The sequence below is a fragment of the Equus przewalskii genome, chromosome 4 (genome assembly GCF_037783145.1).
Source record: "Equus przewalskii isolate Varuska chromosome 4, EquPr2, whole genome shotgun sequence".
In the NCBI taxonomy this organism is placed as follows: domain Eukaryota; kingdom Metazoa; phylum Chordata; class Mammalia; order Perissodactyla; family Equidae; genus Equus; species Equus przewalskii.
Window position 1 is genome coordinate 50,252,930 of NC_091834.1, and position 26,038 is coordinate 50,278,967.

A 26,038-nucleotide genomic window follows, 5' to 3' on the forward strand; every position below is an offset into this window, starting at 1 on the left:
TATAATGAACTTGATGTACACTGAGTTTTACTATTCAGCTCTCATAGAAGCACTCTTTAAAAAACTTCCTTAACTATGCAATCAAATCCAGCTAATAGAATATCATTCCAATTTTACAAATAAATAAACCAGAAAGAGTATTAATTTAAAAACCCAAGATATTAGATCAACAATCAATATAAAAGTTACTAAAACTCAAAAGCAAACTTCTGTAACCAGAATGCTTAGAATATTTAAAAATAAGTAAAATCTCACTAATGTCAACTAGGGAGTAGGGAAGAGGGGGAAGAGAAGAGGGGAGGCATGGATGCCTCCATAATAGAGGACCTTTTAGAAGCAGTGCTATCTAATAGATCTATTATATCTCCAACCCCAAGAGGTCCTGTCCATAAAACCGAAGTAAACCTAAAAGCATAAGTAAATGATTATAATTAAAACACTCTCTTAAAATAATTACAGAGTCAGGGGGCCGGCCCGGTGGCACAGCGGTTAAGTTTGCACGTTCCGCTTCAGCGCCCGGGGTTCACCAGTTCTTATCCCTGGTGCAGACACGGCACTGCTTGGGAAAAGCCATGCTGTGGTAGGTGTCCCACGTATAAAATAGAGGAAGATTGGCAGTAGTTAGCTCAGGGCTAATCTTCCTCAAAAAAATAAGTAAATAAGTAAATAAATAAATAAAAATAAAAAATAATTACAGAGTCAAATCTTCCTGTATACTTTTTATTTATATTGCTTATTTGCTTGGTAGAATACAGCAGAAAGTGCATCAAACTCTAGACATTTAATTAGAGTTTAATAAGTACTTCTAAATTGGATCACAAGTTAAATGGTCACTGGGCCTAAGAATCTGGAGACTTCAAATAACTGATTATTTATTACTAATTAAAAACTGATACTTGTGCTCTAGTTTATAAATCATTTTCATATACATAATTCCATTTAAATCTGACAATAACTCTGAGGCAAGATATTACCATGAGAAGAATATTATCCCAGATTTACAAATGAAAAAAATAAGGCTTAAAAAAATTAAGTGTTTGGCCAACATCACACAGATAATAAGTAGTAGAACGGGAGTAAAATCTAAATACTCTGACACTTAAAGTCTGCTTTTTTCACTATACCATGCTAACAGTACCCTCATTTGAAAAAAACAAAAGATTGCAATAAATGCTTCTTATAGCTTCTCCCAACTTACACTGTGTAGCATGTGGAAAAGAGTATAATTAAAAAGAGAAAAGACTACACTTTCTTTAATACTGCTTTATAAAAAGCATTATAAAACATTATAAAAAGTTTATGGTACAGTCTCAGAATCATTTTTTGATTCAATTGAGCTAACAATTACTTGTTATCTCATTTAATCTCAATAATCCCATTGTTAGTCATGAGTATTATCACTTACTAGCAAAAGGGAAATTACCATAGAAATATTTGGATGACACAACTCAAAAAAACATTCTTTAAGAATTCAAGGGGCCAGCCCTTGTGACCTAGTGGTTAAGTTTGGCGCATGCTGCTTTGGAGGCCCAAGTTGGGTTCCCAGGCACGAACCTACACCACTCGTCTATTAGTGGCCATGCTGTGGTGGTGGTTCATATAAAAAAGAAAAAAGAGGAAGATTGTCAGTGGATGTTAGCTCAGGGTAAATCTTCCTCAGCAAAAAAAAAAGTTAAGGATTCTATATTTACATTCTAATCTGTTATTAAATTTTCAACATTGTAATTTAGTATACTAACTAAACTTTGTCCTACATTTATAGATTTTTAAATACATTACAATTTATATTTGAGCTTCAAGAACATTTTTATCTTATTTAAAAGGTCATTATTTTGGTAAGCAGAATATATACATATATACACACACACACAATAAATGTACAATGTCTGGCACCTTACCTCCATCACCATCATCTGATCCTCTGAAACTAGGATCTTTTAACATATCCAGCTCAGCTAACATGCGCACATAAAGTGCATTCTGTCTGAAGGAAGGATAAAATCTTTCATCTCGTAGCATCAATTCATATACCTTATTGAAATAAATCAAGATAGTCAATCATTAATACAGATAATGTACTAATTTTCACTAATAAGATTTCACCAAAAACTAGATTGAGATCTTCTATAATAAATCATAGGCTCCATATTTATAAGATGTCAGCAATAAGACTATATTACAACTAATGATTTCCTCTGGTCCCTCTACCACCTAAATTGCACTGAAAAGGGTCCTAGTGCAACAAAAGTCACATGAGAGCAGGTTATATACAATGCTCTAGGAGGCAGTGTTCTTTAAAAACAAGTCCACATACAGGCTCAAGGCACATATTTAAATAAATTTGAGTCATATTATTTATACATCATCAATTCATGAAATTCTAAAACTATATATCTGGCTCTTCAGTCAGATTCAAATTAAAAAAAGCAACATAAGAATTTTCCTCATTTGTCAATTAAATAAGCAAATAAAAAACACTGGCCTATCTTTTTGTAACTGAGAAGTATTATACTATAACTAATCTTTTTAGTTACCACTCTAATTTTATGTTTCAATAACCTTTTTAAAAATGAACTACATGCATATAGAAATATACATTTTTTTCAAGAAAGATATGATAAATGTATATAATACCTTCCTTTGAATGTCATCAAAGATTTCAGGGGTTGGATCTTCATGATTCAAAGTATCTGCTAATTTTGCTACCAAGTAATCATCAACAGTAACTCTTGGAGATGCCTAACAGAGAAAAATAATAGTAGTAATGATCTTTGGAGTTTCTAAATATAAGTTAACCCTTGATAGTAGGAGAATTAAAAAATGGAATCACATTACTGAAAGTAATTGGCACAAAGCCTTTGCTTTGTAAATGACACCTTGATGTTTAAGGCTGAAATAAAATAGGACCATCTCATGATCGTAGTAGACTAGAAGACAAACATGGATTTTAAATCTTGACTTTTGCTGAGCAAGTTACTTCTCACTAGGTTTCATTTATTCAATCTGCAAAATGGAGATAATACTACATGAGATTATTATAAGGATTAAAAAAGATTTATGTAAAGGCATACAAGCACAGTCACTGGCAGATAGGAAAGAAACACTGTCATTAGGAGTTATGTTTAGCATTCAGTAGTCCTGCATGTGTATTTAATAAAATTCCCAAAAGAATAAGCCATTTGTTACTTATCATTAACACTAGAAACAATCCTCCTAGATGGCCTTTAAGAGAGACTATTCTTATCCTAAATTTGGTTTTATAATGCTGCAACAAAGTTCCAGAGTGATATGGGAGGGAAAAAAATCTGAAAAGTTCATTTGTTCCAACAACTCCCATTTCAAAGTGCATAATGTGACAGACATTACACAGAAATATAAAATCTGATGTCCAATGTAAAAAATCACTTTATTGAAAGAAAATAATGCTGAAAAGCTAGGAATATGGCCATTTTGGCATGTCAACTTTGGAGTTTTTAGTTCAGAAGGCTCTGGAAAGTAAATGAGTGATGAGGAAGGTAACTTTTAGAGAAACTAGCAAAAGAATGCAATGCTTAAATAATTTCTCTATGCTATCCAATAGAATATCTAAGGAAGAGAATGGATAAATCAAGAAGAGGAGAAAAAGTACAAGTAAGTAAACAGCAGGGTATAAATGCATATAGGAAAAGAGCTATACAACTTCTACTGCTCCCTTGTTAATTCATCTCTTGTTAGTAAATTTGAATAGGTCGTGTGGTGGTGGTTTTCCTTTTTGAAGAGGGAGGAAAAGGATGCGTATTTACTGTTTGATTGTATATGAGAGGGTGTGGTGTGGTGTGTGTGTATGTGTTTTCCCAAGGAACAGGAAAACTAAACAACTTTATGTGACAAAGATTAGAGAAGAACATGATGTTAGTTTTGTCCTTTCATTTGTCCTCTAAGCTCACTAAACTCAGTTTCTAGGAAATAAGAAAAGGCAAATTTGAAAATAATAACATTTTACAATTATTTAAATTTTGCCTATAATCTCAGGTACGCAGAATTAGATTAAGCCTCATCCTTAGTACAGGGTGACCAACACTTTTGGAGAGGTATCATGGGACACAACTAACCAGACCTTTCCACTCAAAAAAAGTAACATAGAAGTATGTATACACATTTGTTACTATTTTAACTTAAAAATACAAAAATGGGTGTTTTTCCAAAATTATCTGTTAATCTGTATTTTTTACTTTTCTATTACACAAATGTGGTTATTTAAACAAAACAATAGGATTAGTTAGTGGCAACTAGTAATTAATAGGATTGATTAAATAAATGTTTAAGAAAAATTTTAAATATATTTATAATGTTTCTATCATCTGATAGAGCGATTTATTTTAACTTTTTAAAACTCTTTATCAGATACTTAAATATTGTAGGCTATATTATTGTGTATTCTTAAAATACATAAATGTAAGACTTTAAAAGAAGAGTATACATATAATAGGAGTAATTTAACAGAAAATGTCTATATTTAATAAAAAATAAACAATTACTTTTCTTCTTATTTCATGATCCCATGAGGTATTTTTACTCTGTGTTTCCTTTTTCAACAATACTTCTCTGATCTGCCTGCAGCCTTTATTTAGGACATCCTTTTCTTTTACACAGTGGTATAACTGAATACAACCAAATGTAAAATTCACTTTGACTTTCAGCTCTGCTCTTAAAGCCTACATCACACTTCTTCTCTTATCAGTCTAATGTGACATCAAGTTAAATATCTTTTTAATAAAATCATTTAGGTAGAGAATAATGGAATTTTACTGACAAAGACAGCAGGTTTTCAGACCTGTAGGAATTTGCTACCAGCTCTCCAAAAAATGTCCATAGACTTTGTATCTACAGGCTTGTTTAGTAGACCAGTTGTTTGTCAATCGGGTCCTTTGCATCTGTGAACTCATCATATAGGCTATCCACATCTAAAATGTCCATTTTTAAATACTTTTAAATACTTTTTTTTTTTTGAGGAAGATTAGCCCTGATCTAACATCCACTGCCAATCTTCCTCTTTTTGCTGAGGAAGACTAGCCCTGAGCTAACATCCATGCCCATCTTTCTCTATTTTATGTGGTACACCTGCCACAGCATAGCTTGACAAGCAGTGCATAGGTCTGCACCTGGGATCCGAACCAGCAAACCCCAGGCCGCAGAAGCAGAACGTGCAAACTTAACTGCTCCACTACCAGGCCGGCCCCTAAAACATCCATTTTTAAACACTTTAAAGCATAACAGATGTCATCATAAATTAAATCTCTCCTCCTCAAGGAAAATGGTTTTAAAATACACATATCATTTAAACTTGTGAGCGTGAAGCTGGATTCCAAATAAATTACAGTGTTAGTAAAGACACTGAGAAAATCCTGTTTAAACTGGCTTTCCCTTTCTGGGATATTTTTTTGAGTTCACCACAGCAATATTTCCAAAAAATGAGTCATGTTTGTTATTATGAGTTTTTGTTATAGCCTACACATAAATACTTCAGGTCAGTCCATCCTTTTCAAGTTTCCTTTCAGCTTTTTCAAAGATTATTCAACAGTTTTGCAGAAAAAGCATATAAATTTCAGTTTACCATAATTCCTTTTCCCATACTCATTTTTGATATATTTTCCAATTAGGGAAGGGCATTATTCTTGTCCCATTCTTTGAAAATATGATTTTACTGCAGGCCAACATTTCAGCATCTTTTCTATGGCTGGCAACAATGATAGATAGTCATCTTAAAGGCAAATTCTAAAGATCTGTTGACATTTTTACAATGTGAAAAATATCAGTTTCTACATTTTTTGAAGAAACTGAAAGTGGACCAAAAAATTTTATTATGAAAACCTCAATACTACAAGTAAGCAAATGATATCTGCTTTTAGCAGTGTTATATAGTAAGAATACATGATATTTAGCAGGTAAGAGCTTTTCATTCTCTTTGGTAAGAAGTTTATGGACTGAATGTGATTTGCTAAAATTTAGGTTGGCACTGTCTGCCAAATATGCAGACAGATGAGCAAAGTTTGTCTCATTTTTCCTGTAGTTTATTAAAATCTTAGAAATCAGGAAGGTATCTAAAACTGCATTTTTTTCAAATCAAAGTACCTAGACACTATGGGAAATATACTCTTGTTGCTACAATTTGATGTAACACAACATACTAGAGAAAGCATGATTGCTGTAAGATCTGATAGAATAAGCTGTAAACTTTAAAGGGCCAAAACATGCTATCAAATTTCCCTTCTCATTTACCCACAGGATATTTCAGTTCAAAGCTCTGAATCATAAAACGTAATTCTACTCAGTTTTACAAAGCAATGAAGGGAAAGATAGGCCAATGTGTGTTCATTTGTGCAGTATACCTAAGTTAACTTAGCCACTATTTTCAAGTGATCATGGGGTCTTTTGGGGAGATGAAAAAAAAATTTTATTGACCTAAAAGTACCTGCAATATTCAGTCTCCATAGTTGCTTTTCATATCCCCTATCCACCAAGATCAATCCCAAAATATTTTTTGTACATTATGCAGTATGCTCTATTTTGGTTATTTACTCTCCCTAATCCAGTTATATGGTTCTTTCTATCTGTCATTAAAATAACCCAGTCGTTTAGTCTTCTTTTTGGGCAGTGTCTGGATTATGTTGGTGTTAGTATTGCAATCATTCTCATTTTCATTATCTGAAATTTTATAAAATATGGCTACAACATTCATAATGTAAAAATTAAACAAGTCCTATCACAATACAAAGCACAGGACATGAAAAGTGAAAGACGGACCTTAACACTCATGATAACAATGCACTTAGATTGTACTTGGAGTGATACACAATGCAGGATCCATTATTGTGAAGAGCAAATAATGACTGCCAACATTAGAGGTCAAGGGGAAAACACAGCAATGACTACAAAACATGAATAATCCATGCCGGAGTCATCTGACACTAAAAACATGTTGCTTTCAGCCCTCATAATTCAAATAATAGTATGGATTTTGTACCTTCTCTCAACCTTCTGCATTCATTGCTAAAATCTGGGACTGTTTGTGTCCCAAGGAAGGGTTTCTTGAGATACAGGATGTCTTTCAATGCTAAAAAGAGAGATTACCTTCAAAAGAACAACAAACTCATAACTGATTTATGAGCAGAAACAATGAGAGCCAGAAAATAATGAAATGATATCTTTAAAATGCTGAAAGAAACTGACTTAAATAACTGTTAATTTTTTCATTTTTCCATTATAATTGTAGTCCATATTATTGGACTACAACAGAATTTACTCTCTAACTTACCTTAAGAATTAACATGCAAAAGACTTAGACTTCACACCCTGAAGCACTGTTTTCAAATAGCAGAAACGCTTGAACATGTGCATGAAGAAACATGAACAATATTCAGAGCAGCAGTGTAACAGAAAAGAAATGGAAAAAAACCAAATGCTCATAAACATTATCAAATGTAAATAAACTCTTGTATATCTCTGGAATGAGATAATTCAGTGAAAATGAACTACACCTGCATACATCAACAAGCATGGATTTCAATATAATGGTGAGAGGGAAAAAAGCGATACTCATAGTATCATTCCATTTATATAAAGGTTAAAAACAAAGCTAAGCAATATATTGTTTAAAATATATATGTATAGGGGGCCAGCCCAGCAGTTCACTGGTTAAGTTCGTGTGCTCCACTTCGGCGGTCCAGGGATTGTGGGCTCAGATCCCAGGAGGGGACCACTACACTGCTCATCAAGCCATGCTGTGGTGTCATCCCATATACAAAAAACAGAGGAAGACTGGCAAGAGATGTTAGCTCAGGGCCAATCTTCCTCATCATAAATAAATAAATAAATAAATAAATAAATAGTAAAGCTGTATGGGAAAGCAAGTGAATAATTACAGAAACTGGCTTCACCAGGAAGTAAGGAAGCAGGTGAACATGATAGGTGAGGATGGGTAAAGCATATTTAGGGATCTTCAAAAGCATAGTGAATGTTCTATTTCTTAAGCTGGAAAACGTGAATAAAGGTGTTTGTTGTATTACTCTTAAAACTATGCTCTTGAGTATATTTCATCAGGCAAAAATGTAAGCAAATGCACTAACAGTCAGTTTTCAAATAAAATTCATTATTTAAAATTCAAATACAATTTTTGCACGACTAAGTATAAATTAAAAGCTGTTCTAGTAGAGCCATTAAAAGTACTGCAGCATGAGGAACCTTGAATCTTGAGGATTTTTCTGTCCACATTCATGAGGAATATTGGTTTGTAATTTTCTAAATAATGTCTTTGTCTGGCTTTGGTACCAGAATGACACTAGCCTCATAAAATGAGTTGGAAACTGTTTCTTTTTTCTATATTTTTTGGAAGAGTTTGTGAAATATTGGTATTATTCTTTCTTGAGATGTTTGATAGAATTTACCAGTGAAACCCTCTAGACCTAGGCTTTTCTTTGTGAGATGATTTTTAATTACTAATTAAATTTCTTTATTTATTATATGTTCTATTTCTTTCTCAGTCAGTTTGGCAATTTATCTTTCCAGGAATTTGCCCATTTCATATAAATTGTCTAATTTGTTGTCACAAAGTTGTTGATAATATTTGCTTATAGTCCTTTTAATTGCTATAGGGTTGGTGGTGATGCCCCCTCTTTCAATCATGATTTTGGTAATCTGTGTCTTTCTTCTACTCTTGGCCAATCTAGCTAAAGGTCTGTCAACTTTGTTGTTCTTTTCAAAGAACGAACTTCTGGTTTTATTGATTTTCACTATTGTTTTTCTGTTTTCTATTTCACTGATTTCCATTTTGATCTTTACTGTTTCCTTTCTTCTGTTTGCCTTGGGTTCATTTTGTTTTTCTTTTTCTAAATTTTTAAGGTGAAATGTAGAATGTTGACTTGAGATTTTTCTTCTAACTAGGCACTTAAAGCTACACATTTCCCTCTAAAAACTGTTTTGTTGCACCCCATAAATTTTGATATATTGCGTTTTCATTTTTATTCAGTTCAAAATACTTTCTAATTTCCTTCTGATTTCTTTTTGACCCAGAGGCTATTTAGAAATGTGGTGTTTAATGCTCAAACATTTACTATTTCACAAAATTCCTTCTGCTGTTGATTTCTAATTAATTCTATTATGAGAAAAGGGTATTATAGGACTTCAATAATTTAAAGTTGAGAATTGTTTTATGGCATAGCCTATGGTCTACCTCGGAGAATGTTCCATATGTGCTTGAAAATAATGTTTATTCCGCTGTTGTTGTTAGGAGAAACATTCCATTGATGTATTAGGTTTAATTGGTTTACAGTGTTCTTCAATTCTTATATATCCTTGGTGATTTTCTATCTAATTGTTCTATCAATTATTGAGAGTGGGTATTGAAGCCTCCAACTGTTATTGGGGAGTTGTCTGTTTTCCCTTCAGTTCTGTCAGTTCGTTTCACGTACGTTGGGGCTTTGTTGTTAAGTTTACAACTGTTTTATCATCCTAATCAACTGACTCTTTTATCATTATAAAATGTTCTTCTTTTCTCTAGTAACAATTTTTGTCTTAATATCTTTTGTCTAAAATCGGTATAGCCTCGCCAGCTCCGTTTTGGTTACCGTTTGCATGTTTTATCTTTTTCCATCTTTTTTCTTTCAACCTATCGTGTTTTTGAATCTAAAGTGTGTATGACCTTAAATCTTGAGTTTCTCATTTAGTATTTACATAACCTTGGCCAAGTTAATTCAATTTTCTAAAAGTTAGTTTCTTTACCTATGAATGAAGACAATAATACACAATAAGACTGTTATTAGGATTAAATGAAATAATGTTTGCAAGGTAGTTGTGCCTAGCATGAATATTTCCAAGTATTACAAAAATTATTATTAATGATATTGCCAAACAAGATAAGAAAACAGTAATCAAAATACATCCTCACCTTTTCTGATAAATACTGTTCATAAATTCCAACAGCAGCTGCTCTTAAAAGACCTTTGGTTTGGTTGGTTTGATGTTTCCCATCCTTCTGACGACTTAATAAAACTTCTAGCTGCTGCTGGGCTGTAACCCGGTATCCTTCCACTGTCATCCAGAAGAAGAGATGTGCCTGACCTCCAGTTTGCTGCATGTAATCTACCAAACAAAATCCAAAACAACATAGATATTAATGTCATACATTTTTGGGTGCATATAGCTGTATGACAAGTAAGTTAAGAAGGATTAGAGTTTCAAATACTTAAAACCTACATTTTCAAAATGTTCAGCGAATGCTTGAGGTGAATAAATATTTATATCATAAAGTGGTTAAGCTAAAAAGACCAGTTATATAGGATACACAAACGGAAGGACATATTTTAGAAAAACATCTCATTTGTCAAGATAAAATCTCTAGGGGATAAAATTAATACAGAAGGCTTCATCAGAAATAAATTACTTCACCAACATGCAGCTTTTGTTTTCAATAAAGATTATTAATCATAATATTAATATTTTCATAAATATTAAAAACAAGGATTGGGCTTTTCAACAAGCCATGCATTTATGTTTGTGGTCATGAAAATGAGGAATGAGGGAGTCTTGCTAAAAATGTCCTCCAGATGAAAGCAATTTTGATGTAATATTAATAAAGTTAATGAATACTGATATCAATTAAAATAGTATAAAAACAAAGTCCCTCCCCCATTCATGCACAAAAATGATACAAACAGGTTATATACACTATGGATGTCTAATAAAGTACTCTTTTCTCAAATAATTTAAATTCGTAGTGGAATCTCCTAGGGTTTATTTTAAAAGCAGTTTAGCAAATGCACATTGGAGTTACAATAAGCATTTATTTCCTTCAAAACAAAATAAAGCTCTACCTCTATGGTTTCCAAAGAAAAAGAAACATTTCAGAGAATGGGGATGGAGGTGAGACATATTTGGCGTACTTAATGTTAAGTATTTAAAATTTAATAATATTAACAAGTATTAAAAATTTCAAGGGCTATGTTATTTTCATAAAATGGTTTTACCTACCCATAAAAAATTGTAGTGCAACATTGTCTACAAGAATGCTGTCCAGGGGGACTGTGCAAAGTTTCCCAAAGTTTGCTGCCAGTTTCACAGTATTTATTTCCTACAAATAAAAGTGAATGTAGGTTAATATTTTATCTATTCACTCATTGGGTTAAAGAACTTTACATAGTCATAAAAAATTAAAGTGGAATAATAACAAAGTTTTCACCTTCTCGGACATGTGAGTTCCTAATAAAATAGTCTCAGCTCAGTGAATCTCCTAGAGTTATTTTAAGAGTTGCTTGGTAAATATATATTAAAAGTATGATAAGTGTTCATTTTTTCCAATACAAAATAAATCTAAATGACTGTATTTTCAAGTATTCTCTGTCGCTAAATTTTCCAAACGAAAATGAACATTTTAGAGGCAAAGGGGATGTTTGAAATGCTTAATATGTCCAAGAATAAAGAAACCCCAACACTTTCAGGAATAGATTGAAGTCTGTCTACTGTGAAAACAGAAAATATTTCCAAAGAGTAATTTTGCCCCTAACAGAATAAAAATCTCTATAGTCTTTATAGAAAATCTCTCTCTTTTCAGACTACCTAAACAGTAAATTATATATATCTTTTCAAAGCAATACAGCAAGGTAACTACCTACATATAAAAAAATGGGTTAAAAATTTAGAGAATGTAAGTTAAGCACTGTACTAGGTACATTACACACCATAACTTCATTTAATCTCCACAGCAATCCTATTGGCTAAATATCACCAATCCCACTTAACAAATAAGAAAGCTGAAGATCAGAAAGGTTGCCTATGATCACAAAGCTGGTAAGAATGAGTCAATGTTGTCAAAGCCTGCTGCCTTTTCCACTACAAAACATGATGTTTCTGTGAACTGCTTTCACCAGCTTCTCTGTACTCCCAAGTCCATATCTCACTACCTCCTACCGTATTAAAAAAAAAAAAAATAGGCAGGTTTTCTAAAAGTTAGATAGGCTGCCTTATTCAGGGGCAGATACTAAATTAGGTATAGGTGGTACATAACGGAGAAGGAAGATAACTCGAAAGAAGAAGGAGAAACTTCCTTTGTAATTAGTATCTGCCTTCATATAAGTACCGAATAACAACAGATAACTGACTTAACATGTCTGGCATAAAGCAATCTAGTGCCAGCACATGATTTCTCCTAGCTAAGTTTTCCCTCTTCAAATTTATCACCTCTTTCTCCCGCTCAGCAGCAGCTCCACAGATACTAGATGGAGAAGAGCATTCACTATAACTTTATTTCTAATAAAAAGGATAAACGGTCTTCTAAAATTTCAAGATGAGTAGCATGGTTAAAAAACTACATCTCTGTGGGGATTCTGAGTTTTCTTCCAAAGGAAAACACTGTATGACCCCTATTGAAAAGGCAAAGCTTGATATTCAAAGCAGAATTGACAGGCTTCCAAACAAGGTATCTAAATTTTAAAAGGATGCAATATCAGCAAGTGTCTGGGCAAAGAGACTTTAACTAATGATGCTGAAGGATCACTAACTCTAAGAGCTACATAAGGCAACTAATTAAAGAAAGAATCAGCACAAGTGAAACTACATGATTCTTCTATTCTGAATTTGCATGGGTATATAAACTAGTTTTAAAATTAGTTAACTGAAACAAAGACAGACATATACATACAGACACAAATACAACAAATGTGGGCTTCAAGTAATGTGAGTTATACTTAATCTAGCAAACTAAACTCAAGATTTTTAAAAGTAAGTCTTCCATTCCCTACGGAATTTATTTTTTTTTATTTTATCTTTTTTGAGGAAGATTAGCCCTGAGCTAACATCTGCTGCCAATCCTCCCCTTTTTACTGAGGAAGACTGGCCCTGAGGTAACATCTGTGCCCATCTTCCTCCACTTTATATGTGGGATGCCTACCACAGCATGGCTTGGCAAGTGGTGCCATGTGTGCACCCAGGATCTGAACTGGAGAACCATGGGCCACCAAAGCGGAACACGTGAGCTTAACTGCTGCACCACCGGGCCAGCCTCCCTTAAGGACTTTAAATACACTACAAAATTACAATACTAGAAAGTCATAAATAAACTTTCAAAATAGAAAACCAGCACAAAAAAGGCAACTACACTAAAAACTAAAAGTAGCAAAAGAAAAAACGTTTTTTTGTCTTTTAAAGCCCCAAATCTCTGCTCTCCTTTATAGTAAAACTCCTAATCACTCTTCCTAATTCATCTCTCCTCATTTTCTCCTAGACTGACTCCAATTAGAGTTTCTCTCCACCACTCCACCATGCTATCACCAGAGGACCAATAATCCCCCTCGTGGCAAACCCAATGGTCAATCTTAAATCTTCATCTTACTCAACTGATTAGTAGCCTCTGACATACCTGATCTCTCATTTCTTCTTTAAACACTTTCTACACTTGGCTCCTGGCATACACGCTCCCAGGCTTTCCTTCAATCTCACCAGCCACTTACTCTGTTTCTTTAGCTAGATCTTCTACTTTGTCTTAAACTCTAGTAACTGAAGTGCCTCAGGACTAAGTCTTTGGTATCTTTGTACTTAGACTCACTCTTTCAGGTAACCTCATCCAATCTGTTAACTTTAAATAAACATCTGACAACCTTGAGGATTCTCAAAGTTCATCTCCTTCACTAAACTTTTCTTTGAACTCAAGTTTACCAATTAGCATGTCTGCTTGAATGTAGAACAGGGATCTCAAACTAAAATATCCTAAATTTGATTCTCTCTTTCAAACCTCCTCCTTCCTCAGTTTTATCCATTTTGATAAACAGCAACACTATTCATGCAGTTGCTCAGGCCAAAATACCTAGGAATCACCCATGAGTCCTTTTTTTCTTTCTCACTCCATATTTAATCCATTAGGAAAGCTTGGTAGCACTATCATATATCCAGTTGCTAATTACTGCTCACAGCCTCCAAAGACATCTCTTACTGGACAAAAGCATTAGTCTTGTAAACAATCTCTCAGTTTCCATTCTTGCACCAATCACTCTGCCACAATCTATTCATCACAAAGAGCCATAGTAATCATTTTAACTTATAAGTCAGATCATGTCACTCGCCAGGGCAAATCTCTAATGGATTCCCATCACAATTAGAATTTTAAAAATTCTTACTACGGCAGGTAAAACCATATATGTTCTAACCTCCAAGGTTCTTCTCCAATTTCATGCCTACTACAATCCTTCTCATTCATTCCATACCAGCCTCAGTGACCTCCTCTCACTCACCAAGCACTTTCCTGTCTCAGGGCCTCTACCTTTGCTCTCACCTGTGCCTGAAAGATTCTTTTAAAAAAAAAATTCCACAGCACTTTCTCACGCAGAGAGATTTCTCTGCTCAAATGTCACCAAATCTCTCAGCACCTATCTAAAATACTCCTAGACATTCTCTACCACTCTGCTTTATTTTTTTTCATTTTTTATAGATTTTTTGACATTATATATCAATTTACTTATTGGTTTATTTTCTGACTCTGCAACTAAAATGTAAGCTCCATGAAGAGAGAGATTTTGTCTATTAGGTCCATCTAAAATGGTGCCCAATGTACAAAATTCAATAAATGTTGAATTTTGAATAAATTATAAAAGAGTAGATGAATAAATAAATCAAGAAATAAGAAAGCTTTATTTACTTTAGCATTTTTCAGGCAGTGTTTTAATCTCTTTAGCTTGGTTTAACAACTATTTATCATACTACATTGTATAAGAGAAATTTTTTCTCAAAGTTCCACTGTGGAGTGCTATGCTGGTTAATATCCTACTTTTTGTCATTTGCTAGACATTTTAATGAATATAGATTATTTATAACTAAACATTAATTCAAAAGTACTTTACTTACCTTGCCTGACTGCAACCGCTGTATTCTTGAGTCACATACTTTCTTTACAAATAATAAGCTATTTATTTGATTTTTGATAGTGTTGATATCTAAAAACAAACAAATTGATTATGAGCTAGAAAGTGGTGATGTTATTTGTAAAATACTTTAAACACGCACTTACTGTAATTTAACATCATAACCAATGAAAAGAGCAACTATTTTACTTAAAGAAATAATCTGAAATTTTATAGTAAAATTATTTAAAATTAAACCATGCCATGGGGCCGGCCCCTTGGTGGAGTGGTTAAGTTTGTGCACTCCACTTCGGCAGCCCAGGGTTTCACCAGTTCGAATCCTGCACACAGACATGGCACCGCTCATCAGGCCATGCTGAGGTGGCAGCCCACATGCCACAACTGGAAGGACTCACAACTAAAAATACACAACTATGTATCAAGGGGCTTTGGGGAGTAAAAGGAAAAAGTAAAATCTTAAAAAAAAACTAATAACTAAACCATGCCAATTATCTTTACTTTAGAGATGATTGTGATAATAATAATCTCACATTCAGAAAATTATAATGCCTTATTCTTAGAACATGTTAACATAATAAAGAAGATTTAATTAAGGTGAAAATGACTAATAGCATAAAATGACATTCTGATAAAGTAAGTTTTGTTTGAAGATAAAGTAATCATTACACAAGTAAAACATTCTTTTACTTAAATTACTTACCATCACCAGCTGTATCTAGAGATCGAAGATACTGTAATTCTTCTGCTGCCTTATCTCTGACTGCTTCTAGCTCTCCAATATTGTCACTCAATTTAATAATGTTCATAAAGGCCTCATAGTTGCAATTAGAATCACGGATCTGAAAATAAAGTTTAAAAAACAGGTGGGAGGAGGTCTCACTTATTAAGGGAAAACAGAATCTTGAGTGCCTACCATGTGCCAGGCACAACTTGTCATATCCTCAGCGTTTATAACAAAACAAAATGAAATCTCTGTACTCACGGCACTTACATTCTCGTGGATCACAGACTATAAACAAAGTAAATAAAATATATAGCCTGCTAGAAAGTACAGAAGCATGCTCAGAATGTTTGATGATAGCAAGAACATCATGATGGGATGGAGATAAACCAAAGAAAGGTAGAGGAGGAGAAGATGAGATCAGTGGTAATACAGGAGAAACCTGGTAGGGTACAGCAAATGTCTTGGATTTCACTTTGAGTGGAATGAAAAGTTACTGGAGGGTTTTAAACAGAAGAGTGGCATTCTCTGACCTAAATTTAACAGAATCACTGTGATGATATAACTGTTATTTTGTCTTTCTCTCCAGCCACTCGCTCTTTAAAAACAGGAATGGAGTAGATGGTTAAGTTGGATTTAACCAGAGTGCAGTTTCACCAGGCAAATAACAAAATGAGAGACAGAGAGAAAAGGTAGTTGAGGATGTTGTGAAGGGGCTAATTATTATGACTGCCAATAAAAGTTAAGCTAAGTAAAGCAGTAAGGAGAGGTATGAAAAGTAGCAGATAGGATATTGTCCATTCTCAACAAGGAGTCAAAGAACTGGGGATTATATAAGTGCAGAACTATGGAAAAAAACTGGCCAATAAGCACATGAAAAGATGCTCAATATCATTAGTCATCAGGGATATGAAAGTTAATCACAACAAAATGACAATGCCAAATGTTGATCAGAATGTAGAGAGACCAGAATTCTCAAACAGTGCTAGCGGAAATACAAAATTGTAACACAACTTAGGAAGACTACTTGGCAGTTTTTTTCACTTTATGTAAATTTTACTTCAATAATAAAAGAAAGAGAAGGTCACTAAAGACCTGATTTTTCTAAGAATATATTTAAAAAACCAAGTAAATAGCCGTTCATTTATCTGCTCTAGTTGGAGATAACAATATGAAACAATTACATAATCTATTCCACAGTCAGAGACAGGACTTAACATCAACTGGTTTGTCTTAAAAAGAAATAAAATACATATTTAGAGATGAATAATGCAAATCCATCCATCCTATTTTTAGAAATGACATAAAAACTTAAAACTATTGTTGGGTAACACTAATACTTTAGAGAGAACATATGTTACTATCACACTGCTCTAAACTTTTCCTTTCAACTAGAAATGAACCATACAGTTAGATGTTATTACTATGATAATTTAACTGAGTGAAATAATAAGAACTGAGCTCATTTTAATCTCTATTATTATATGCATATATAAATATGCATAGTTTTCCACAGAAATAATATCAAAAGAGCATAAACCAGACAACAAAATAGGCTAAAGATCCTTTATTGATAAATTCTCTTTTAAATATATTTTCTAGTATTTTATCGCAAAGTACAATAGTGATCAACTGCTGTTCATTAAATAAAAAAGACTCAAGCATCATACGCAATAGTAGTTACTAGACTAGCTATGGGGAGAACAAGTAAAAATTTGGTGGTTTGAATTCTTTTTAGAGTATGTGTTAAGTCCCCCCAAAAGGTTTTCTCCATCTAACTAATTAGTCATTTAATACAAGCTCAGCAAAAGAAAAACTGAAAACTAAAGAAAATTATAAATAGCAATAAAAATAACTCCTAATCCTATGCGTGAAAGATAACCATAACACTCTGTGAACATGCATCCTTTTCTATACCACAGGTAAGATTATACAGTATGGTATCCTGATTATTTAAGGTTAGTATACAACATCCCTTTTTCGTGTGTTACAAAAAAATTTTTTAAGAGAAGTTAACCTTACTTTATTACTTAAGTATTTTTAAATTTTACCTGCGTTTTCCTACTTCTGAAAAACTTTTTATTACATAATCCATACTCCTTGTAAAGTGAAACATAATAAAAATTAACTTTCATAATCCTCTCTATTAACATTTCAGTCAATATACATTGTATCAGAATTATAGTCATTCATGTTTATATACTTATTTTTTAAATGTTATATATCTACACATGTCATTTTTAATTATCCTTTTTATATAAAAATATAAACATCTTTTCATATTCACCAAGATACACTACCATATTCTTTTTAGAATGGCTTCATAATATTCTATTGTAACATATGCCATAATTTATTAAAATAATTGTTTATGTGAGAAACTTAAATTGCTTTCACTTTTTTAGTATTATAAGCAATGCCGCCATTAATGGCCTTAAATACAGATGGTTGGAAATTTGCTTATTATCACTTTAGAATAAATTTCAGGAGTAGAATTCTTAACCAAAGGATATGCAGTTTTAAAAATTTTAATTATGCAGATATGCATATTTTTTAAGTTCTTGGTAGAGCCTAGTAGGACTCAAAAAAAGCTGACAAAGGAAAAGAAGAATCAAGTTCTGTGACCTCCAGGAAAGGCTCCAGGAACACAAAGCTAATAAGGCAATTTCTGCCTGCAGGTAACCCACAATCCGGTGGGAGAGAAAAACTTTGCAGCAGCAACAACAACAATGGCAAGTTTGATAATATTACGGGGAAACAAAGAACAATCAAGTAGTTCCTTCCTAAGAAAGCTAGACTGAGTTAATAGAAGACAACTGCAGAGAAGAAATTCCAGATTCAAGAAAATGAATCAAATACCTAAAAATATATATCAAAGTATTCCCAGCAATAGCCCATTTATAGCTCTTCTTTAACTATAAGTTTATTGAAGAAAAGCATACATAATCAGAAAAGAAAAACAAGTAGAGCTAGTAAACTTAGTAATCACTAACCCTTTGATATGTCTGACAGACAAGAAAGCTATGAGTTATGTGCTTATAGACACACTAAGCAACTTATGGAAACAGATCTAGAACACAGATCTTCTCATTCTCAGTCTAGTGTTCTTTTCTCCATATTTTCCTCCACTATACAGTATAAAATGTAAAGTACATACTATTTAAGTAGTTGAGATCACATGTTGTATTTAAAATCAAATAGCAGCTTTTTTCAAAATACTCATCATTTATACACACAGGTAGTAAAATAATTTTAATTTAAATAAGCAGTAACAGCACTATAATTGCAAGAAAGATTATCTTATCGACAAACTTGTAAAGAGAATTTGGCTAGAACATTCAACATATTAGCAAATAGAAATGCTAAAAATATAAATATTACCTTTAAATATATTTTTATTTAACTTCTTTAATAAATTATTGCTTAATCATCCTGATCTCCAAATTGTATTTATACGTTTTAAAACATTGCTTTAGAAAGACTTGTAATTTCAGAAAGTACATACCATCCATATGATATATTGATTAATATAATCAGGATCACTGAGTTGATTTATTAATGGAAGAAGAACTCCTCGTGCAAGGATTTCCTGGACAAAAATTTTAGAAAACAAAAACAAATTTAATCTAATATGCTTCTCAAATCAATAGCATAAATTTCCTAATACAATGCTGTTACTTAAGAAAGTTATAATATATGTAAAAATAAAACTTGATAACCAACACAATCTTATAAAAAGACGAACCAGTTAAAATAAATGAGATAAAGCTGCCTGTATCAACTTGAATACATCTCCACAAGGACAACTAGAGTTGAGCGGAAAAAAGAAAAACCATACCTCTTGTGTATTAGCATTTACATCAGTTTTTAAAAGGCAAAACACGGCACTAGATGTGTTTATGGATTCCTACATCTATATTAAAAGTATAAAAACAGAGGAAAAGTAAAAGATACACACCAATTTTAGAATAGTGGTTACCTTCAAGGGAGGAACAGAGCAACTACAGTAAAATATTAACATTGGTTAAATCTAGGTAGTTGGTTCATAAATGTCTATTGTATTTTTTTCTATACTTGTCTGTTTGAAATTTTTCCTAAAATAATAATCAACATGTTAATACAATTATTCACCATTCTCTAGAATACATCTTCCCATTCTCTGTAGCTGTTTATTCTCCTACCTATTAAAATTCTGCCCTTCTTTCAAGAACTGACCACAGAATCAATTCTTCAATTAAATAAATCCTGATCACTCCAGCTGAATACTTTTTTACTTATACGTTTAAAACAAACTCATGTCTGGTATTTATGGCATTTATCTTACCATTCTCTATGTAATTGTGTATCTTCTACTTTTCCAATACATTACAACTATCTAGGAACCTTTTGTATATGAGTGAGATTAATCAATTGTTCTATTCTTTTATCTACCTTCAAAAATATTTACCCCTCATCTTCTCAAGGTCATTGTCTTAAACACGGCAGGCATTTGATAAATATTAAATGAATCGAAATAAAGAAACTAAGAATTTAATGCTGATTCTATTAATACAACATTTTCACCTGTTATTAATCTTCACTCCTTTATGGCTGTGATATCTAAATTTATGAAATATCATTTCTTAAGAATACTGGAGAAGTTAAATAACTACAAGATTAACAGGACATTTTCACTTTTCTAAGTAAAGGACCAATTTATTTATTCCTTCTTTCCAGATCTCTAATTTGTCTGGGCCATTTTCTGGTATAAGTTTAGTGAAAATAGTTTTCACTTTATTTTCTTCTAGAGAAATATTTCATATAAATTCTACTTTTGTAAGCTGTCCAAGTCTCTGACAACTATTACTGCATGATGAATTAATATTTCCAGAAGTCACTGCTGGAGGCTCCAGTAGCTTTCTGAAAAGTCTTTTGAAACATCTTACAGTCTCAAATTAGAAGGAATTGCTGCTCATTTTTTCAACGTTAGCTTTAGACTCTAACATCTTAAAAATTGTATTTATTTATATAATTCCTTCCTTCATAATTATGTTTCTGGCCCCACATGCTCAAATTTTAAAATGTGCTTCGTAAGAAGAAAATTCACAAACAAAAAAATGTTTTTTGCAAATTTCTTTTCAAAATGAGAAAAAAACACAGGGAAGAATTTTTAATAAATTTTGTGCTTCTTATTACTTAATGCAATTAGCCAATCTGTCTTAGAAAAGTACTTTGATCTTCTAATTTGCCTCATAAAGGGTTTGGTTAGTCAAGATGTAATCACATGACTCAACAATTCCTATATAGGTTCTCATGAGAGCTCTAAATATTCCAAAATAAGTAGCCATTTCTGTATAATTTCTACTTGAAGACAAGCATCAGCTGTCAAATATGAAGGCTTAAAAGATACAAAGTCATTGACGCCATGAATCTTTAAATAAATAAAATGCGGTAATGAAAAGAAAGTAGAGGCAATTAAATACCAATTATCTCAGTCAAATACTATGATTTGTACAATCCACACAAAGGATCCATATAAAGGCAAGAAGTAAGAACTCTTTGATCTGTTATTTAACCTGAACAAAAATGTCTTTGGGGAAAATTTGAATTTAATTACCAACAAAAGAAAACTGATAAAGAACTATCAAGTTAAAAGAAAAAAAAACTGATTTGCTGATGGCAGTCCTCTATAATTACACTCACTCAATTGGATTTAACCAAAATGAAATGAAATATAGGTCTAAAAGAGCAATCTATAACAAAACAAAGCTGCTCTTTAAACAATTCTACTTATTTTAAACTATAAGGTCACGTAAGAAGGTAGATCTTCATTCACGTCTCCTAAGAGTCAGCTTAACCTTCCAGGAGCTGCAGTAGCATGTGCACCATAGTGAGCAAGAAGGACAAACAGGTTTCCTCTTGCATTAACACTGATTCTCTGATGTGCCAGGCACTGTGATAGCCACTAAATACATAATGATGATAAATACGGACAGCCCCTGTTCCCATGAGACTTTCAGTTCTATTGGGGGAAATAGGCATCAAGTAAGTAAACACAACAACCAAATTATCATTTTAAAATATTGTAAATGCTATGAAGCAAAACAACTGGGTACTTACCAAAAATAATAGGGAATTAAGAGGGGACTTTAGATTGGGTGGTCAGGGGACACATTTCTGAGGAAGTGAGAAATGAGAGATGAATACAATTTAGCCAAGAGAATAAGGGGAATCATTCTGAACAGAGGAAAAAGAGTATGAGACAGCCCCATGGTGGGGAGAAAATGGCACTTATGAAGAAAGCCGGTGTGGCTGGAATACAGTGACTGTATGGCATGAAAGCCAGAGGTAAACAAAGCCAACTCATGCAGGGCTTTGTAAGCCTCTGGAAGGTCTCAAGATCTGAAAAATCTGCTGAATGATCATATCATTTACTGGGATGCAGAAAAGACCAAAGGGTAGACAAGGTATGGAGGCAACAGTAAGATTTCTATTTTGGACAGAAAGTTTAAAAGAGCTGCGAGTTAATCAAATGGTGATTTCAGTGGGCAACTGGTCAGAGTAGCCTGGAGTTCAGAAGAGAAGTCTGGATTAAAAATATAAATTTGGAAGTCATTAGCATTTGGATGGTGTTTAAAGCCACAGGGATGGATGAGCAAGAAGAGGGCCCCGGCCTGAAGAACTTGGACACTTAAAAGCTGAGATGAGGAGATGCTAAAGTGTATAAAGGTGACTAAAAAGGAGACCTAGGAGGAGAAAAATCAGAGAAAACAATGACATGGAACTCAAGAAAAGACATAGTTTCAAGAAGAAAAGATGGCCAGCCACGTGAAATCATGCTGAGACACTGCCTAACAGTGACTGTCTGGATTACCAGATAGACAAAGACTCTAATGCCAAATAGATACTCAGCATGAGTGCTAAAACTGATTAACAGTATCTTCTTTCCGTGGTAGATGTGAATTTAGTGATAGACATGCCAGGTATTTACCACCCTTCATAATGACTAGTCCAAACAATTGGTCTTAACAATATATAATCTATCAGAGTCTTCCCATCAAAACCAAGCATTTTCTACTCACTTCACAGTACCATTACCCTACCTGAGAAGTGCACTGAACTCAAACTAGGTTGTTATTAAGAAACCGTGTGATATTGCTGAAATAATAACATACAAGCATAAAGCATGCTCCAGAAATTGGTATCTTTTTTGCAAGATGGTAAACTAAAGAGATCATAAGCTTTCATTTTTATAAAAATCGGAAACTTTCATTCTACCCATTCAACCAGGATAAGGGCTTATGCAGCCAGCATTTCTCAATCATAACTAGCAGCCAAAGCTAAAATTTTATTCTTTACCACTTGCACACAAAATTTTACTCCAAAGGTGTATAACCAGGGAATAAAAAGTCCAAGACTACTTACTGTACTGTTCTCATCTGACTTATTCATTTTCCAATTACAAGAAGCTTCCCATTTTTTTTTTGGAGGAATATTAGCCCTGAGCTAACATCTGCCGCCAATCCTCCTCTTTTTTTGCTGAGGAAGATTGGCCCTGAGCTACTATCTGTGCCCATCTTCCTCTACTTTATATGTGGGACGCCTGCCACAGCATGGCTTGATAAGCGGTGCACAGGTCCATGCCTGGGATCCAAACTAAGGAACCCTGGGCCACCAAAGTGGAACTTGCAAACTGAACTGCTATGCCGCCAGGCCCACCCCACAAGAAGCTGCCTGATTTTTTTGAAAGTTTCTATCTGGAAGCGTTATTATTTTTTTTTTTTAAAGATTTTATTTTTTCCTTTTTCTCCCCAAAGCCCCCTGGCACACAGTTGTATATTCTTATTTGTGGGTCCTTCTAGTTGTGGCATGTGGGATGCTGCCTCAGCATGGCTTGATGAACAGTACCATGTCCGCACCCAGGATTCGAACTGGCGAAACACTGGGCCACTGCAGCGGAGCGCACGAACTTAACCACTTGGCCACCAGGCCGGCCCCTCCAGAAGTGTTATTTTAATTAGCCTAATTTCGGTAAATTTATAGGCAAAGCTATATTAAAGAAAATTTAAAACATATCTTTGTTACGACCAAAAATCCAGCACCTAAGTCTCAATCAGCCAGTTCTCAGAGTATTATCCAGGAACCTCTGAAGGGTGGGGATAGAGAAGCATATAGTGATATTTCCAGAAAACATGATGGTATGATGATATCATCAATCAACTAATGGAATGTGTGCTTACGTAGTCTTGTGTTTCAAACTTTCTTAGTTTTGGGGTCAGCCCAGTGGCTTAGCGGTTAAGTGTGCACATTCTGCTTTGGTGGCCTGGGGTTCGCCAGTTCAGATCCCAGGTGCAGACATGGCACAGCTTGGCAAGCCATGCTGTGGTAGGTGTCCCACATATAAAGTAGAGGAAGACGGGCACCGACGTTAGCTCAGGGCCAGTCTTCCTCAGCAAAAAGAGGAGGATTGGCAGCAGATGTTAGCTCAGGGCTAATCTTCCTCAAAAATAAAAAAGAATTTTCTTAGCTTTAATTTATAATTCAGTAAATATTGATAGATAACACCCACATATACAAAAGCTCTTTGGAGTCCTCAGTAATTTATAAGAGCATAACAGGGTCCTGAGAGCAAAAATTTTGAGAATTACTACTCTAAATTTCTTTACAGCCATTTATTTGATACAAGTTTAAGCTTACCCTGACAAAGTATCGCATGATCTTGTTCTGGAAATCTCCAGGAGGTAGCAATAAATATAATAAGACCTCACACAAATCCCTCAGGAATCCTAGAAACAAAAAAGGTAGCTGTAATAACATTAGAAAATATGAAATCTCAACCTACTCTTGATATAAAACACACAAAGGTAGAAATAAGCAGTTTCCTGATTATACTGGCTTATTACTTTAGTAATTAATTGGTACATATTGGTATTCATTAAAAATTCCTTCATTATTCTCCAAATAGTAGCTATTCATTAATCAAGCTAATGTCTTTTTTATTCTGCTCAGTTTTACCCTGCTTTTTGAATCATGGAGAGATTTCAATTACAAATGTGTTCTTCCCAAAACAATTTTTAGTTGTGCCATATAGACTGCACTTCTACCACACGTTAATTATGTTTGCATACTTAAAAGTTATTTGCACATTTAAAAATATATCTGTAATTCTTTCAATAAAGCACCACAACTATCTTGGCAGGCAATAATAAAAGAAAAAAAGTATGCTCTTCTGTTTTACTCATTTACATGGGCTCGATTTACATAAAAGTACAGCACATCATTGTATCTATTTCTCACATTTAGTTATTTCATATCAGTGCTAATGAAATGGCAATTAAAAATTGAATTGCACAATAAATATAAAAAAGGAAAGGAGAAGAAAGGGAAAAACAAGAAAGGAGAGGCAAAGTACAGAAATAAAAGAGTTGAGCATTTTAAAAATCTAAGAAAATTTCGACAGTGAGAAATGTCCTCTCTAGTTGCTTATATGCTGACATTTCCTGGGAATATAATTATATAGCTGATTCTCTTAATCAAAAAATGTGCCAAGTAGTAAAGACTGTTAGTCATTGCAAAACTGGGAAAAGACAACCCCGTAAGCTAAAGCTTATCTGGTCTAACTTTCTACAAAAAAAAAGACAAATCCACTGTCCAAAAGACAAATCAACTCTATAAATTTTATTTGAAATCACTATAATCATTCCCTTGAAAAATATTTTAGGGTAACAGGTGTACTCTTGAAATGGACATAATAAATTCAAGAGGAAAGATAAATTACTATAGATCAAAAAAAAGTAAATTTATAATTATAAACTGTTTGTGATTACTATATTTTAAAAGAAGACAAGAGAGGTAATCTTTAATTACCATTTTTAAATTTTAAATATGACCTTTAAAAAAGAAAAAAGAATCTGGAAACTACTTTTAAGAGTTAAAAAATAAAATGAAATAAATAGTAAAAATGTCTTTAGTGTGCTACTTGTCCTGTAAAAATAATTTCATCCTTAGAGTTTACCCTTATATTTGTTCACTCATTCTGCTAACTTGTCCCTAACCAGTTTGAACAGTTACTGTTCTCAAAAAGTTAAATTGAAAAGAAAACCTTCTTCATCTTTGGGAGAAGTGCACACTAGATCACGGCAAACGTTCTTCTCCATTTCAACTTCAACTTCAAAGAAGGTGTCTACAAGATCTTCTGCTGAACCTAGACAAAGAAAGGAACAACTTAAGATATACAGAATGATAAACAAATTTTAAAATCCTAATTTTCAAATAGAATAAAGATATTACCTTTTACTTGATCATCTTTCTCTGTTATCTTCTGTTGAGCCTTTCTGAATACTCGCAGGTGTGTGCCAAAATCATCTACAATGCGTGTAGTAAAATAAGGTTGCCAGTCTATTTCTTTCGACCTTATAAAAAAACATATTACATAAAAGCATTATATAAATGTTTT

General features: G+C 33.3%; 1 protein-coding gene across 25 annotated transcripts in view; it reads right to left on the reverse strand.

Annotated features, from left to right (window-relative positions):
- Window positions 1-26,038, reverse strand: part of SNX13 (sorting nexin 13) — a 143,558-nt gene that overhangs the window by 58,423 nt on the left and 59,097 nt on the right. For all 25 annotated transcript variants that reach the window (XR_011539077.1, XR_011539076.1, XR_011539075.1 and 22 more), the window contains 10 exons: window positions 25,873-25,994; window positions 25,685-25,786; window positions 24,280-24,368; window positions 19,109-19,192; window positions 15,583-15,721; window positions 14,866-14,954; window positions 11,005-11,104; window positions 9,923-10,116; window positions 2,635-2,739; window positions 1,899-2,031 (listed from right to left, as the gene is read on the reverse strand). Coding sequence is in view for 22 of the 25 variants with exons in the window: in XM_070615846.1 (XP_070471947.1) it covers window positions 1,899-2,031; window positions 2,635-2,739; window positions 9,923-10,116; window positions 11,005-11,104; window positions 14,866-14,954; window positions 15,583-15,721; window positions 19,109-19,192; window positions 24,280-24,368; window positions 25,685-25,786; window positions 25,873-25,994 (1,157 nt within the window). In the remaining 3 variants the exon portion in view is untranslated. The remainder of the gene's footprint in view (window positions 1-1,898; window positions 2,032-2,634; window positions 2,740-9,922; window positions 10,117-11,004; window positions 11,105-14,865; window positions 14,955-15,582; window positions 15,722-19,108; window positions 19,193-24,279; window positions 24,369-25,684; window positions 25,787-25,872; window positions 25,995-26,038) is intronic.